The 16,220-nt window shown below is 35.1% G+C and overlaps 2 protein-coding genes across 2 annotated transcripts; one reads left to right on the top strand and one right to left on the bottom strand.

Moving 5' to 3' along the window:
* Nucleotides 1-756: 756 nt before the first annotated feature.
* Nucleotides 757-2,270, bottom strand: LOC143599474 (uncharacterized). Its single transcript, XM_077077421.1, has 5 exons — nt 2,126-2,270; nt 1,508-1,619; nt 1,227-1,417; nt 986-1,104; nt 757-912 (listed from the first exon to the last, which is right to left on the bottom strand). Exons 1-5 carry the CDS (start codon nt 2,268-2,270, stop codon nt 757-759), a joined length of 723 nt encoding a protein of 240 aa, XP_076933536.1.
* An 8,916-nt stretch (nt 2,271-11,186) lies between these two features.
* LOC143599472 (chitin-inducible gibberellin-responsive protein 1-like) lies at nt 11,187-12,966 on the top strand. Its single transcript, XM_077077420.1, has one exon. It carries the CDS (start codon nt 11,350-11,352, stop codon nt 12,922-12,924), a length of 1,575 nt encoding a protein of 524 aa, XP_076933535.1. The 5' UTR covers nt 11,187-11,349; the 3' UTR covers nt 12,925-12,966.
* Nucleotides 12,967-16,220: the final 3,254 nt, after the last annotated feature.

The following is a 16,220-nucleotide window of genomic DNA, read 5'->3' as shown; positions in this document are numbered from 1 at the left end:
CCGGTGTACTATGGAGGGTACGTCTACCCAAGGAGGACCATTTTCCACTGTTCGACCCTTACTCTAAGTATGGTAAGTAGATTTCGATTTAGTGTAGAGCATAGTTGTTAATAGCGAATAGTGGTAAATAGCGACGGGTCACTTATATGCTACGTAGCGAATAGCGGTAAATAGCGATCGCTTTTTCGTGTTTAGTGATAAGTAGTAGAATATTTTATAAAAATTTAGAAATATATCAAGTCACCTATTTTGGCAACTACAATCAACAAAAAAACATTCAATCCATCAAAATAGCTACAATACCTACTAGTTAGCAATTTAGCATATTATGATCTAGTAATCAACAAAAAAAAACCTTCAAAGTAAGCACCAAAATAGCTAATAACCAAAATAGCTAATAATGCTAACATGCTATCACTAATCACTTAAAACTTCATATTCCGGATTGTCCTCGTCGTCTTCATCATCATCCTCATCGCGATCCACATCATCTTCAAAATCTTTAAAAGCCCCAACATCATTTTCTTCTTCATCATCAACCACATCAAAATCATAATCGGGTTCATCAACTAAACCTCTTTCTCTAGGCCTTGAGCTCGATGAGGAAGTCTTGGTCCTTTTACTACTTCTTCTTGTCGCGTAAGGCGCCTCATCCGTCCTGATAGCTGTTGCAACATGACCAAATGTCAAATCTTCACCCTCGAACACTAGAGCATTTTCTTCATCCTCCTCTAACTCCTCTAAAGCTTCCATCAATCACTCATGCGGATCTTCTAAATTTCCATCATCTAAGATAATCGGGTCAATCGTATCACGCATATCGCACCTTCTTTTTAGAGCCCGATTATACTTCATGTACACAAGATCACTAAGTTTTTGTTGATCAAGTCGACTTCTTTTTTTAGAATGAAGCTACATAAATTAAAATATAATTAGTTAATAAGTTTATTTATATATATTTAATATCAAATAAAGAGCTTCTTACATGTTCAAATATGCTCCAATTGTGTTTGCACCCTGACGAACTACACGTTAAACTAAGCACCCTGATGGCAAACCTTTTTAGTGTCGGTGCCGATGCTCCGTATTGCATCCACCACTCCGCTAATTTAATAATAAAATACACAAAAAACTGAGTTAAACTTGAAATTTTTATATTTAATATTAATATATACATACATACATATATATATATATATATATATATGTATGTATATAAAGCATACCCGGTGCAAGAGTTTCTCTCATTTTCTTGGCAAATGGAGTTCCAAAAATCCTTTCAGCATATCGATATAACGGGATCTCAAGGTGAATCTTTGACTTTACTTCTTCAGTCAATGCCAACTTATCAATGCATGAATGTAACCAGCTTACAATCTCACTATCATCTTCCACCTCTGGATTGTTGTAGTACAAACTTGGATTCAAGTAATAACCCGCTGAATGCAATGGTCAATGTAACTGACAATTCCACCTTTTATCAATTATTTTGAAAATCTCTTTATACTTTTCTTGTTTGTTCTTAAAAGAGGCGGCAATATTCTCCTTTGCCCTATCCATGGCCTCGTAAATATAACCCATAGGAGGCTTTCTCTCTCCATCAACTAAACGAAGCACTCCTAACAATGGATAACCAATTTTCACAGCAAGATTTACATTGTTTCAAAAGTTAGGCAACAAAATAGTATTGGCGATTTGCCTATCTCCCGCCTCCTTTGCAAACTTGCTTTTGGTCCACGCCGAAGAAGTGAACATTTCTCTTAACTTCCTTTTGTTTGCTTTGAAACAATTAAGGGTGATAAAAGCGGTGGCCAAGCGAGTCTTTGCGGGCCTAACCATGTCTTTTTGCCCAATGAACTCTCTCATCATGGATAGTAGCAATGTGCGGTTGTATATATATGTGTTCACCGCAATTGCCCTTTCAAGAGTTCTTTTTAAATGGGGCAATTTAAAGATGGCTTCAAACATCAAGTCAATGCAATGGGCCGCGCAAGGAGTCCAATAGATGTGCTTATATTTCTCTTCCACAAGTTTGCCTAAAAATGAGAAAAAAGTGTTAGGACTTAGGACTTTGGGTGACACAAGAATTTTTTTTAAAATAAAAAATATTTTGTTATAAACTTACCGGCACTAACATTATTACTTGCGCTATCCGTCACAATTTGAATAATGTTTTCCAGCCGACTCTTCTTGATAAATCGGTCAAACAATTTGAACATGTTCTTACCCGTGTGAGAATAGCTAGAGGCATCAACCGACTGAATAAACATACTACCTCAAGGAGTGTTAACTAAAAAGTTGATTAACGCCCTTCCTCTTCGGTCCCTCCATCCATCGGCCATCAATGAACACCCATAAGTTGACTTCTCGGCCTCATTTTCTCGCATAAGTTTTTTCGTATGCTCCAACTCTAGCTTCAACATCGTAACACGTGCCTCATGATAGCTAGGAGGTTTCATACCACCACTATATTGGCTAATCGCATCAATTGCAGGCCCTAGACTATCAAACTTCAAGGCATTGAAAGGAATAGACGCATCATTCATCCAACGACAAAACCTTTGCACCGCATCAAGCCTAAGCTTCTTTTGGGCATTGTCATACTCTGCACTTCCAACTAAGTTCCCTCCTTTCTTCCCGGTTGTGGTAGATGGCTTGAATACCGAATATAACGGGCCTTTTGCTTTTTTATTAGAAGCATAGTCGCATCGGTTGATGAAGCGGGCCTCTTTCCCTTTGATTTACTAGGGAGGTCAATTTCATCTTCATCTTCTTCTATATCAACCACCTCATCAAAATGTGGTATTTTACTCATTGCTTCTTTTGCTTGTTTCTTCTTCTCAAACATCTCTTTGAATAAAGTTTTCACTTCGGCGGGAACTTTGGAATATCTTGCCATGTCCGAGGAATCCCATGCAAGGTGATGTTTGTGCCTTGTAATCCCACCATTTGAAACAGTATGACAAAAATTGCATCTTACTGAATTTTTTGTTCCATCTACCTTAGTCTTGTAATTCCACCCGGGATCGGTATCTCTCATTCTCTTAAACAATCAGCAGCTGGTTCATTAAATAAACACTCAAATAATTTCCTACTTTTACTTGTTAATTGTTATAATAAGTTAATAAGTAATAACTACTTAACCAACCAAAAAAGTGTACAACAAATATTGATATGATCACCTGACCAACCAAACCAACTGTCCAACATTCCAACCCACTAAATAAACCCCCAAAATCAAAATCAGTCAACTGTCCAACACTCCAACCCATTAAATAAACCCATTAATCAAACCAACTGAAGTTTCTTCCTTTTTTTTAAGCCTAACTAATTGTTCATCCTCAGAAGAACAAACCCTCATAAAAAGGTGTACAATGAAATCCTAACAGAAGTTCGTCCATTTTTTCTTGATTCTACTTCAAAAGAAAAAAAAAACTTAAAATTGCGGTGTTAAAGACCAAATTGATGGAGTTTAAGAAGAAGAAATCCTGAATTGAGAACCAATTGTGTTAATAGGTGGAGCAAGAAGAAGAAGCAAAAGAAACCTGCTACCATCGATGGTCTTTTGAAACAGGAGAGAGAATGTTTAAATAAAAAACCCTAATAAGCCAAAAGACCACTTTATATGGTCGGTTATTAAAAAAAAAAAAATTCCGTACACACCGCTACCACCGCTAAATTACCTCTATATACTATATAGCGGCCTATAGTCTCACCGCTACGTAGCGCGCTATAGCGGCCGCTATTTCCGCTTTTGACAACTATGGTGTAGAGGTTAATTGTTTAAAACTGATCATACCACCCAGTGTAGATGCTAATTGTAATTTTATTGAAACTACATATGATGAGCATAACACACTGTTTACAATTAAGGTTTTCCATGGGGGTGATTTTACTTCGTATCCTAATAGGGAATATGTAGATGGTAACGTATCCTACATTGATAGTGTTGATATTGATTTGAATTTGGAACTGATATGTTGGAAGAGATAGTTAAGGCTTTAGGATATACAAAAGATGAGGTTTTGTACTTTCATTATAAGAAGCCACATGTGTGTCTGGATTGGGGGATTCACCCATTGGGTGATTACGGTGACTTCCCGCCTATGTTTTTTCAAGTAAGGGCTAGTGGTAAGCTGATAGATATTTTTGTTGAACATTGGCATTCCCGTATACATTTGGAGAAAGATAGAATTTTACAGGAAGTCATGAATTTGAGACCAGGTGTACTGAATACAGTGGAGCAAGCACATTCTAATTCAGTTTTCTCATTTCCACCACCAAATCAGATTTCATCTTCTGATGAAGGAGAGGAGGAAGATGAAGACAATGATGAAGATGATATTAACTATGTTCAAGATGAAGAGTATAATGTGTTTGGGGACAATCATGTAGTTAACATGAGCTGATTTAAAGCAAATGCTGATTATGATCTTAGGGAAATTGGTAATGGTGATAATGACATTGATTCTGAGGCTGATGTTGAGTATGAAGACGATGATGTTGATGAGCAAGATGATTCTGCCACAGTTTTGTAGACGGTGACAGCTAGGGTAAGAAGAATAAAATAACATGCATGTAATGAAATTGTGCCTTCTATCATTGCTGAAGTTCCTTTATATGTTTGCCAACTTTTACCAAATAAAGATACCATTAATTAAATGGTTAAATCTTTTGCAACTAAGTCAAGAAGGCAACTTTATATAAAAAATAATGAAACTTATAGGTATAGAGCTGTGTGTTTGGGTAAAATCCTAGCATCAGTTTTAGAAGGGGGGCTCATATGGAAAAAAAAAGAAAAAAAAACCCTATGAGGGGAAATTGCAATGGAGAAAATGGTAAGGGTCCGACTAATGCAGGGAAAGGAAAGTTCAAGGTCCCAACTGGAAAACCTAAAAAGTCCATTAAACCCACTTGACCTTTTGCAATTTAGATCTCAAGACAATCTGGGCAGCATGAATGGTGTGTGAAGACCATAAATAAAACTCATCACTGTGTACAAACAAGAGAACTTTGTTTGTTGACAATGAGTACTCTTTCCCAGGAGATTCAGCCAATTCTTGAAGACAATCCAAATATAGAGATGCACCATCTACAAAGCCTAGTTAAAAAAAAATCCAGGTGTATGTTTCAATCCACAAAATCCGTAGAGCAAGACAGATTGCTACAAAGTAGAAGGAAGGAGATTATATAGATCAGCATGATAAGCTGAGAGACTATTGTGATTAACTATTGAGAGCTAATCCTGGTAGCACTATCAAAAATAGATGTGGAGAATGCCCCCCTGAAAGTACTACTAGGCAATTCAGAAGAATATACATATGTTTTGTCTCAATGAAACAAGGGTTTAAGATGTGTGGAAGATATATAGTTTAGGCCAGATGGGTGTTTCATGAAAGGATCGTTTCCTGGCCAGATCTTGATGGCTGTTGGTGTGGATGGTAACAATGGTATATCTGCATTTGCATATGCAATTGTGGAATCTGAATGTGATAAATCTTGGTCATGGTTTTTAGATTTACTCAGAGATAATCTTGAGTTTACAGAGGAATCTTGTTTCACTTTTATAAATGATAGACAAAAGGTACATTGACATTTAATTGAATCATTCATTAGTAAGGGTTTTTTTTGTATTAATTTATTTATCTTGTTTGGTCCATGTATGTAGGGACTTGTACCAACCTTAGCCAAGATGTTCCCTAGAGTTGAGCACAAGTTTTGTTTTAGACATATTTCACAAAACATGAAGAATAAGTGGCATGGAGATCTCCTTAAATAGATGACATAAAGGGCAGTTCGTGTTACTAGCATGCCTTATGTCAACAGTGCTGTGGAATACGTAAGGAAAGACGATCCAACTTTAGCACAATGGATTCTAGATATTCCTCTAACCAGCTAGTTAAAAGCCCATTTTACTAGTAGGACCAAGTGTGACATGCTGTTGAACAACGAGTGCAAAGTGTTTGACAAGCAGTTAGTGAGTGCTATAGACAAGCCTACTGTTTAGAGTACATAATAGAATACATGACCAAGAGGATGGTTAATGTGAGGAAACTTCAAGCAAAGGTTTCTGGTCCATTAACACCGTTAGCTGAGTCACACTTAACTATAAACAGAAGCCACCCGGTTGAATGTTTTAGTTGTGGATTCTACAAAATATCAGGTTAGTGGCCCAAGATCCTAGTGTGTGGTCAATGTCCAACAACGAACTTGTGCTTGCAGGAGATGGGATTTAACAGGCATGCCTTGTAAACATGTCGTGACAACAATCTTAAACATGACTGATAATGATATTGCAGCAGGTGAACCTGAAAAATGGGTAGATCCATGTTACTATCTAAGTAGATGGAAACAAGTGTACAAGAATGTGATAGAACCAATCAATGGACTAGGTTTTTGGGCTCGCAGTAATTGTCCATTTAAACTAACGCATCCAAAGCATCATAAGCAGGTAACAAATCCAAGTTTTCTTTTGTATACAATTTAATTTTAATTGTTTGTCAATTGAATAGATTGGAAGACCTAAAAAGAATAGGCAGAGGTCATTAGATGAGCTAGAATCTGAATTTGATAAAGGAAGCTGAATGACAAGGAAGGGTGGGCGGGACAATCACTTTTAAGAAATGTGGGAATATGGGATACAACTCTGTAACATGCTAGGGTCAAGGTGCACCAATGCAACCAGAAACACAATCATCAACACAAGGTGCACCAATGCCAAGTCAAGATGTGTGATTGGAGACAATGTTTGTTTTAAGCATTTGGTTGTAGAATGTGAGAGTGTAGACAATTATTGTTAAGTGTTTGTTTGTTGAATGCTTTTTATGCTAGAGACAATAGTTTGTATTCAAATCCTTTATGTTGAAGACAATGTTTGATTACTTATGTTTATTTCAAGACTTTTTATGTTTGTGTCAAAATGCTACATAACTTGTTATGCATAGCAAATCATTCTTAAATACATGGAGAATCAAGAACAGAATCAAACATTACAATAATTTGACCATTACAAATAGCAAATATGGAGAATCAAGAACAGAATCAGCTTACAGAACATACTAACAAAATAGGTCAAATTAACCTAATTGACTATAATAACCTAATCGGAGTAACATAATCGAACTTAATCGCAACACTTACACAACACAAGAATCGGTTGCCCAGGTTAGCTTCAGTCTTGGAAAATTGATAGCATTTAGCAGCACCACATGATCAGATGACATCCGACACATCATACTTGGAGTACGATTTCGATGAAGAAGAAGACGACTGAGACATCACCAGTGTGAAGATCGAAGACGACGGTGACATTCAGAGATTGGAGACGGGGAAATGAACAACCTTTTAGGTTAAAAACAATTAAATTCGTCGAGTAGGGGTAACATAGTAATTACACACTTTGTTTAACGCCATTACTTGATAGTGGAAAAAAAGTGTAAAGAAAGGACCTCCACAGGCTCATATATGCAAAAATGGCACCATGAGGTTATAACCTGCGTTTTAGGTTTCACAATAGGGACCATAATTGCTATTACCTCTATATACTTTAATGACTATTCTAATATTATCATATAGGTTTAAGCAAATTATATACTATAAAAAATATATATACGAGTATTATGTGATTAATTTATACGTAAACTTGTAAAGTAACATATCAACCAACATAAATGCAAAAAAAAAAAATCACCAACAAAAACTTGGTAGCTGGACCAAACCGTTGACGCTGACCATCCACGGTTAGCAAACTCTAATAAAACATTGTTTCATCAACCGTTGACGAACAAGTTTATTTCCTTAAGAGTACAGTGCCATTTTCGTCCTTGTGGTTTGACAAATAAATGCGAAGTTAGCCCAAAAAGTTTATTTTTTTGCATATGGACCATCCATGTTTCCCAATTCTTATCAATTACATCCAAATCACTAACTCCGTTAAATTGAATCATTAAGTCAGAGGTAGATATGTCTCTTCACTATTTCTTTATTATATGAGTATAGTGCCAAATTTTCCTGAAGTTTGGTCACATTTGCAAATTTCGTCCAAAAATATTTTTTTTCGCAATTATACCCTCGATATTTCCCAACCGTTGTCAATTTCATCCAAATTGTTAACTCGGTCTAAACTCAACGTTAACTCGGGGATGTTACTATCCTTTTACATGTTTGTTTACATTATTATTATTATTATTATTATTATTATTATTATTATTATTATTATTATTATTACACTGAGCTAAACCATTTATATGACTAAAAATAAAAAAGAATAAACAAACGGATATTATATTGGATTTAAACATAGGAATCGTGAGATGCTATATATGTCATCGAACAAACATATAATAATAATAATAATACTTCACCCGTCCCATTAAAAGTATCATGGTTTGAAAACACAAAGTTCAAGGTAGATTGAATGATTAATTTTGTTGCTTACCAAATGACAATAATGCCCTTGAAAATTGGGTCCATCAATATTGTTTATTAGTGTTAGGTGTGTGTGCCTTTAAGGAAAAACTTGAAAATTGACTAATAAATTTTGAAAGTGAACATTTGTAATTGGACAAATAAAAAAGAAAATGTTGACACTTTTAGTTGGATGGAGAGAGTAATAATAATGCAAGCAAACATGTAAAAGGATAGTAACATCCATGAGTTAACGTTAAATTTAGACCGAGTTAACAATTTGGATGAGATTGACAATGGTTGGGAAAAATCGAGGGTCTAATTGCGAAAAAAAATATTTTTGGACGAAATTCGCAAAGTGACCAAACCTAAGGGACGATTTTGGCACTTTACTCATATAATAAAGACAGAGTGAAAAGACATGTCTACCCCTGACTTAACGATTCAATTTAACGGGTTAGTGATTTGGACGTAATTGGCAACAATTGGAAAACGTGGATGGTCCATATGCAAAAAATAACTTTTTGAAATAAATTCGCATTATTTACCAAACCACAATGACGAAAATGACACTTTACCCTTTCCTTAATGAACCAACACAAACACAAAATTTTCAGTTAGGTGTTCATGAACTGTTCATTTACCCACTTACCGGGCAATCATGAAATTTATTAGTCTTTAACACTATAAAACTAATTAAGTGTACTTCGAGTTTTTTTTTACCAAAATGGAGTGGAAGGAAAAAATATTTACCAAAATGGGTGATTTTAAAAGTATTTATCAAAATATGTTTTTTTCAATTTTTTTTAATTCTAACAACTTAACCATTTAACTTTGATCTTTTACATCCAAATTAAGCTTCAGCAGTCATACCCTTAGGGTGTTTATCGGTTTCGAATATCCGTTAATTCAGTTTGTTCGGATTAGTTTATTTGGATTTGATAATTTTCCCAACCAAATCCAATTTGGTTTGGTTCTCGCTTAAAAACACCTATTTACGACTGAGGGGGTATTAGTTTCCTTCTCTTAATTAGTTTCTTCTTGATTCATAAAGCATGTGATCAGTGTGTAAATAGCAAACTAAGTACAAATCAGAAAGTATTTTTTCTTTCTTTGAAGAAAATAATAGTACTTTCATTCAAGCTTTTATATCATCAATGAGAATTATTTTCCAAGCATGCATTTAATCAAACAGTTCACAGGCATGAATTAGTTGGGAACAATATCCATTGAACGAAATCTAGTGGTGAGCAATCATACAAAATACATATAGTAAAATGGAATAAAGAAACACACACCTTGAAAACGTCAAAGAAAAAGAGGATGAAATATTGTCAAATGAAAACAAAACAAAACTTCCCAACATAGGAACCAACTGAAGAAAGTGATTCGACTCGTGATTAACCTCTGAATCGAACCTACGAACCTTTAGAAAAACAACCGAAATCAAACCTATGACCGAAGAATCAAACTCAAGCCTATGATTGAACAAACGATATCAAACCTGCCATATATTGGAACGATGGACGAACATATTTTTTTTGTTGAGAGGGACGTACTATTTTTATTTTTACTTTTAAGTTAAAATTATAAAAATAGAAAAAAAGCCTATTTTGGTAAATATTTTTAAAATCACCCATTTTGATAAATATTTTTTCCTCCCACCCCATTTCGGTATAAAACTCGTGTACTTTTAACCAAAAGTAAGATTAACGTGAAGAACGTTCTACGTGGTCGCTTTGCTGGACTACAACAAGTCAGTCAGTGTATGAATAATGAAACAGGCGAGAATGTTCTCTTATTTATGGTCGGCGGGCTCCGTTAATTATTTAACGTTCGTCCGTGTTCACACTCAATCAATAGCGCCGCGTTTAACGGCTCCGTTAACCTCTGTTATCTCACACGTATATAAGAACCTCAGCCGCTTGTTTTTTCAAATCTCCTGCAGTTTTATACACAACCCACAAAAATAAAATTTTATTATTTAATAGTCATAATAATTATTATTATCTTTCAGCTATCTGGTAATCTTTCGTGTTGCTTAAGGTACGCAGTTTTACTAGGGTTTTTGCTTATTTGTTTAGAATATGAAGTTTAAGTATTGCCTATAAGGTGTTTGATGAAATGCCTGAGAGAGAAAAATTGTGTTTTTTCCGATTTTTTTGTATGTTTTTTGTGGGTTTTTGGTTAATTGAATGAAATTGAGTGAAAGAGTTGATTAATTTGGGATTTGGTTGGTGGGTTGAGTTTGGGGGAGTAAACGAGCTCGGTTCGTGAGTGGTTTTTGAAGCTCGAGCTTGTTTGCGGCTCGTTTTGAGCTTAATTTCTAAAGCTCGAGCTTGGCTCATTAGCAGTTTTACAAGCTCGAGCACGCTTGTTTTGAGCTCTATTTCTAAAGCTAGCTTGCCTCGTGAGTAGTTTTTTAAGCTCGAGTTCGGGTTGTGAGTTGTTTTTCAACTTGAGCTCGAGTGCGGCTTGTTTCGGGCTCTATTTCTAAAGCTCGAGAGTAGTTTTTCAAGCTCGGGCTCAAGTTGCGAGTTGTTTTTCAAGCTCGAGCTCGGCTCGTGAGTAGTTTGTCAAGATGGAGCTTGGATTGGGCTTGACTCGTTTATTACTAATTAATTGTTTTACTTATATATTTGCATCCCTAGTTGTGTTTTTTCAAATAAAGTTTTGCACTTTTGATCATATGATACATGTTTAACTTTCTTCGGTTATATGCTTAATTAGTTTGCTTCTTTGCTAATCTTTTTATGAGATTTATGAAGCTCTTATGTTTATTAATCTTTATTCCAAAAGTTGCATGGCTTTTTTATGCTAAATTGACATATAATTTGTTGTTCTTACGGTTGCTTGATTAATCAAGTATATAACCATATTCGCATATATTTCATTGCAGAATTAACCTTGAAAACAAGCAAATGATGTACAACATCTGATCCCATGGGCTCAGACCACTTTCATGCTTACAGATTAACCGGTCAACCCTCACCTTACTCCTCACCTAACCCGATAACTCCCATCGGTTCACCACTAATCGAATCCCTAAAACTTGAGGCGCGGAACTCCCCAAACTGCCCCTTTTCAACCCCTTTCGATTCGGAAACATTAAGTGCGGGCGCTAGTCCTTCTTTCTTTGAAGCTTGCAGCTCGTTTAATCTACGGGATAATATTCACTTCATGAAAAATGCACTTCAAGACATCGAAACGACACTTATGGCTCCAGATGAAGAAGTGTCCATGCCCATGAACCCACCCGTTCAAACCAGGTGGCCGCAACAGTGGGCTCACGAACCCGCCGGCTCAAGTTCAAACATGGTTCAAACCCAACCAGTACACAGCCCAACATATGGTATATCCGGTGCCGGCACCAGTAATAGCAGTATTAATAGTAATATTGATCTAAAGCAGTTGCTTATTGCATGTGCAAGTGCTCTAGCCGGTGACAATATTAACGAGTTCGAGAACCTAGTCGAACACGCACGCACTTTGGTTTCCATTACTGGTGACCCAATCCAGAGGCTCGGTGCTTACATAGTGGAAGGGTTGGTGGCTCGACGCGAGTTATCGGGCAATCATATTTATCGGGCTTTAAGATGTCGCGAACCTGAAGGCAAAGATTTACTTTCGTACATGTATATTCTATACGACGTATGCCCGTATTTGAAATTCGGGTACATGGCTGCAAACGGTGCGATCGCAGAAGCTTGCAGAAACGAAGACTGGATCCACATAGTTGACTTTCAAATCGGTCAAGGAAGTAAATGGATGACTCTGTTACAAGCTCTTGCGGCTCGACCGGGTGGCCCGCCACACGTTCGAATCACGGGAATCGACGATCCAGTATCCATATACGCGCGTGGGGACAATTTTGAGTTAGTTGGAAAACGGTTAGAATCTGTTTCAAAAATGTTTAAAATCCCAGTAGAGTTTAAAGCGCTGTCGGTTTATGCACCGTTCGTGACAAAAGAACTGCTCGACGTACGACCCGGTGAGGCCCTCGCTTTCAATTTCCCGTTTCAACTCCACCACATGCCCGATGAAAGTGTTGATGTGAATAATCCGCGTGACGGGCTGCTACGTTTGGTGAAGTCGTTTTCACCGAAAGTGGTCACGCTAGTTGAACAAGAATCGAACACGAACACAGCCGCCTTTTTTCCAAGATTCCTGGAGACTTTGGATTTCTACTCTGCGGTGTTTGAGTCGATGGATGCGATTTTGAGTCGGGATAGAAAAGACAGGATAAACGTTGAACAACATTGTTTGGCTCGGGACATAGTTAACGTTATCGCGTGTGAGGGTAAGGAGAGAGTGGAAAGGCATGAGTTGTTTAGAAAATGGAGGTCTCGGTTAACTATGGCGGGGTTTACTCAGTACCCGTTGAGCGGTTATGTGAATTCAGTTATTAGGGATTTGTTAGCGCGCTACTCGGATAGTTATAATTTGGTGGAGAAAGATGGAGCTATGTTGTTGGGGTGGAAAGATAGAGATCTTATATCAGCATCTGCTTGGCATTGAGGTTTTGGGTTGGGGGGTTAATAATAGTTTTAGTTATATAGATTTGTTTATTGTTGGTTGAGCTGTTGTTTGAATGTAGAGTTCAATTGATATTTCTTGCTTTGTTATTCATGTTTCATTTATGGAATATATGAAATTTAAATAAGTATTTATTGATCACATACATGATATGATTTATGATGCCATGGACCATAATTAAGGATCCTTGATATATTATTTTAGTTGAAATTGAGGACACCATGATTCGCTTTACGGCTCTGATCGAGCCGAGCCAGGGCTAGCTCGGGGCTCAAGCTCGAACTTAAACAAGCTGGCTTTAGCTGAGCTTTTTTTAAGCGAGCCACAAACTTTTTGAGCAGTCCTAGTTCGGTTAATAACCAATATGGTCTATTTGTGTGAAGTATGTGGTGTTTGTGCAAGTATAATGGGTAGGGAGTAGGGACGTAGGGTGACCTTGGTTACAAGTATTTACAAGTATTTTGGAAGTGACAAATTCTGACATGTTTGTAGTTTTAACCTACACTATTTTTATAAACATATAATAAATTTAATTGGGGTTAGGCTAAACGTAACCTCTCTCTTACTAAATATATACATTCCTGAACTTTCATTTCCCTTAACATTCGCAATTGACATATTAGTCTCTCTTATTTTGTTTTATAATTCTCTCAAAATATCAAATAAAAAACTATTAAGTTTTTATTTTTGTTTTATAGTTTTTTTGTTATTTTATTTCTTTAAGCTATTATTAAAAGCTTGCTTATTTTTTACATATATTAAAAAGTTTTGTATACTTTCCCTAGCTAGTTTTTTATTATTTTTTTATAAAATGTATTTTTAAACAATTTGATTTTTTTGATAGGTTCGGGTACATAAGATTAATGTTCATGAGAAAAGAGCCAATTTTCTTTTCTCAAGTTGTATGCTATTTAAATCTTTTATTAAAAAAAACAATATGATAATTTGAAGTTTCTCTTATATTAAAAAAAAAAACCCACTCCAAAAAGATTAAAACAAGTATAGAAAAAAAAACATTTTTTTTTCAAAATAAGAAAAACAACGTTTTTTAAATAAGAAAAAAGGGTTTTTTCTAAATAAGAAAAAAATGTCTTCGTTTAATTTAAAAAAATGCTTTTTAATATAAATAAAAAGATAAATAGTAATATAAAATTTAAATAATAATAGAAAAAATGTCTTATTAAAAATAATAAAGAAAATAAAAGATAACAAAATGACAAAAGAAACAACAAAAATGTCTGAATTGTATTGATGCAAAATTTGAGGGAGGGGTATGTTTAATAAAAACGAATGAAAGGGGGGGGGGTGCGTTTAGCAGCACCCCTTAATTATTACCATCTATAAAGTTATAAAGGGTTAGGCTAAACGTAACCCCCTCCCTTATTGATTTTAATTTCAAAGTAGTAGGTTTATTAAGAAAAAAATGGTTTTTAGGTATCTGCCAATAAATCAAATGGATTTTAGGTATTATATATCTGGATTGAGTTTCTCTCTCCTAGTGGCGTTCCACGTAAGCGACGACGTGTACATTCGTGGTGACTGGATCAGTCATCTCAGATGGTAGGCTCCAAGTTTTATTCCTTTACACATCATTCCACCATGTGGCAGCAAAAGATGAGATCAGCCATCTAAGATAGCTAGATTCAACTCCCTACTTTCGTTAACTTTACTTCAAGCCTGTTTTGCAAATTGTGCTTTGCTAGAAGGAAGGTTCCTTCATATTCAAGCATGTTTTTAGAACACAAAAGTCAGGAATAATGGCTACGACACGATCGCACATGATTGAGGCTATCTAACCTAGAATTTTTTGACATTTGGGACCCGTAAAATATTTGAAATTTAAGAAAATTGGCAAATGAAGATTAACAAGGAAAATTAGGGTTCTTACAAATCGTGGACATGAGTAGAATGTATGTCCTGGGTTGCGATCAGTCCAAGATGTGCGAAGAACAACATATTGACCACAAGTGCAAATCGCCATTAAAAATTTACGGACGTGAGACAGTAATTTGAGAAAGATAGAATACTTCTGAATGAAATGGTTGGATAAATATACAAGGAAAAAGCATTGGTGATTTTTTATTTTATATTTTTATTTTGTTGTTGTTGTTTAGAATCAAAATTATTAACTTCTCTAACTTACTTTGCATAGAATCTAGTGAGAATAATGTTAAAAAAATGTTACATTTCGTCAACTTAAGCTGCATTATTTCAAATAATATTTGCATTTTTAAAGGAGTACACCTCTTAGTTTGGGGTGAATGAAAGTAGGGAGTTCAATCCAATTATCTCATATGGCTAGTTTGATCTTGTGTTACCACATGGTGTAAACGTGGATCCAGCCATCTGAGATAGCCGATCCAGTCACCACATATGTACACGTCATCACTTACATAGAAAGCTACTAGGAGAGATAAAACCCACCCAATCCAGCTATCTTAGATAACTGGACACCTAAAATTCATTTGGTCAAATGTCAGGTACCTAAAAACCATTTTTTCTTAATAAATCTACTATTTAAGAAAAAAAATCCCTCCCTTCTTTGTAATACTCCATTCTTTAAACTTTGACTTCATTCAACAATTTTACTTGACATATTACCAACCTCTAACATTTTTTAAATTTATAGTCTCTCTTTAAAAGTTTTATTTTTATTTTCTTATTTCTTTAATGTTTTATTCTTATTTTTTTTAATTTTTTTTGTTTTTCTCATTTTGTGCTTATTGTCCTTGATCATAATACCATTATTGTTATCACTGTCGATGCATTCTTATATTATAAAGCTATATATAAATATGTGTGTGTGTGTGAGACTGGTACTAATATTCATACTATTAAAATAAAAAAATATATTAATAATATTAACAATGATAATAATAAAAATAATTAATAATAACAAATAGTTGTTAATTTGATATATTTAGTGAAGACTATTAAGTGAAAATGCTGGGGGGGGGGGGGGGGGCTAATATGTATGTTAATAATGTTAAGTGCAAATGGTAATTGATTTGATAAGTTCAAGGGGGGGTACATTTAGTAAAAATCGTATGAAGATGATGAGTATGTTTAGCGAAACCAAATTATAAAATTTAATAAAAGTTATCACACATTCGCACTTCATAAAGTTACAAATAACTTAGATTTATTTGTATTTAATGTAAATTGTAATATCCCATTAGGAAATTTATAAAACTAATACTAATAAAAAAATACAAGCTTAATTTATAAAAAGCTATAAAACAAAACATAGTATAGTTTATTAATTTTATAAATTTACA

The sequence above is a fragment of the Bidens hawaiensis genome, unplaced genomic scaffold, assembly GCF_021521415.1.
Source record: "Bidens hawaiensis isolate Kalapana, Puna unplaced genomic scaffold, B.hawaiensis_p1.1 tig00052228_1, whole genome shotgun sequence".
NCBI lineage: Eukaryota > Viridiplantae > Streptophyta > Magnoliopsida > Asterales > Asteraceae > Bidens > Bidens hawaiensis.
This window is presented reverse-complemented; position numbering and strand designations above follow the sequence as displayed.

Coding starts and splice junctions, on each gene's coding strand:
- LOC143599474 (XM_077077421.1), bottom strand. CDS start 2,270: ATGTTTATTCAGTCGGTTGATGCCTCTAGCTATTCTCACACGGGTAAG. Junction 1,620..2,125: donor AAGTAATAATGTTAGTGCCG/GTAAGTTTATAA, acceptor ATCCATTGTTAG/GAGTGCTTCGTTTAGTTGAT. Junction 1,418..1,507: donor TTTAAGAACAAACAAGAAAA/GTATAAAGAGAT, acceptor CTTGAATCCAAG/TTTGTACTACAACAATCCAG.
- LOC143599472 (XM_077077420.1), top strand. CDS start 11,350: ATGGGCTCAGACCACTTTCATGCTTACAGATTAACCGGTCAACCCTCA.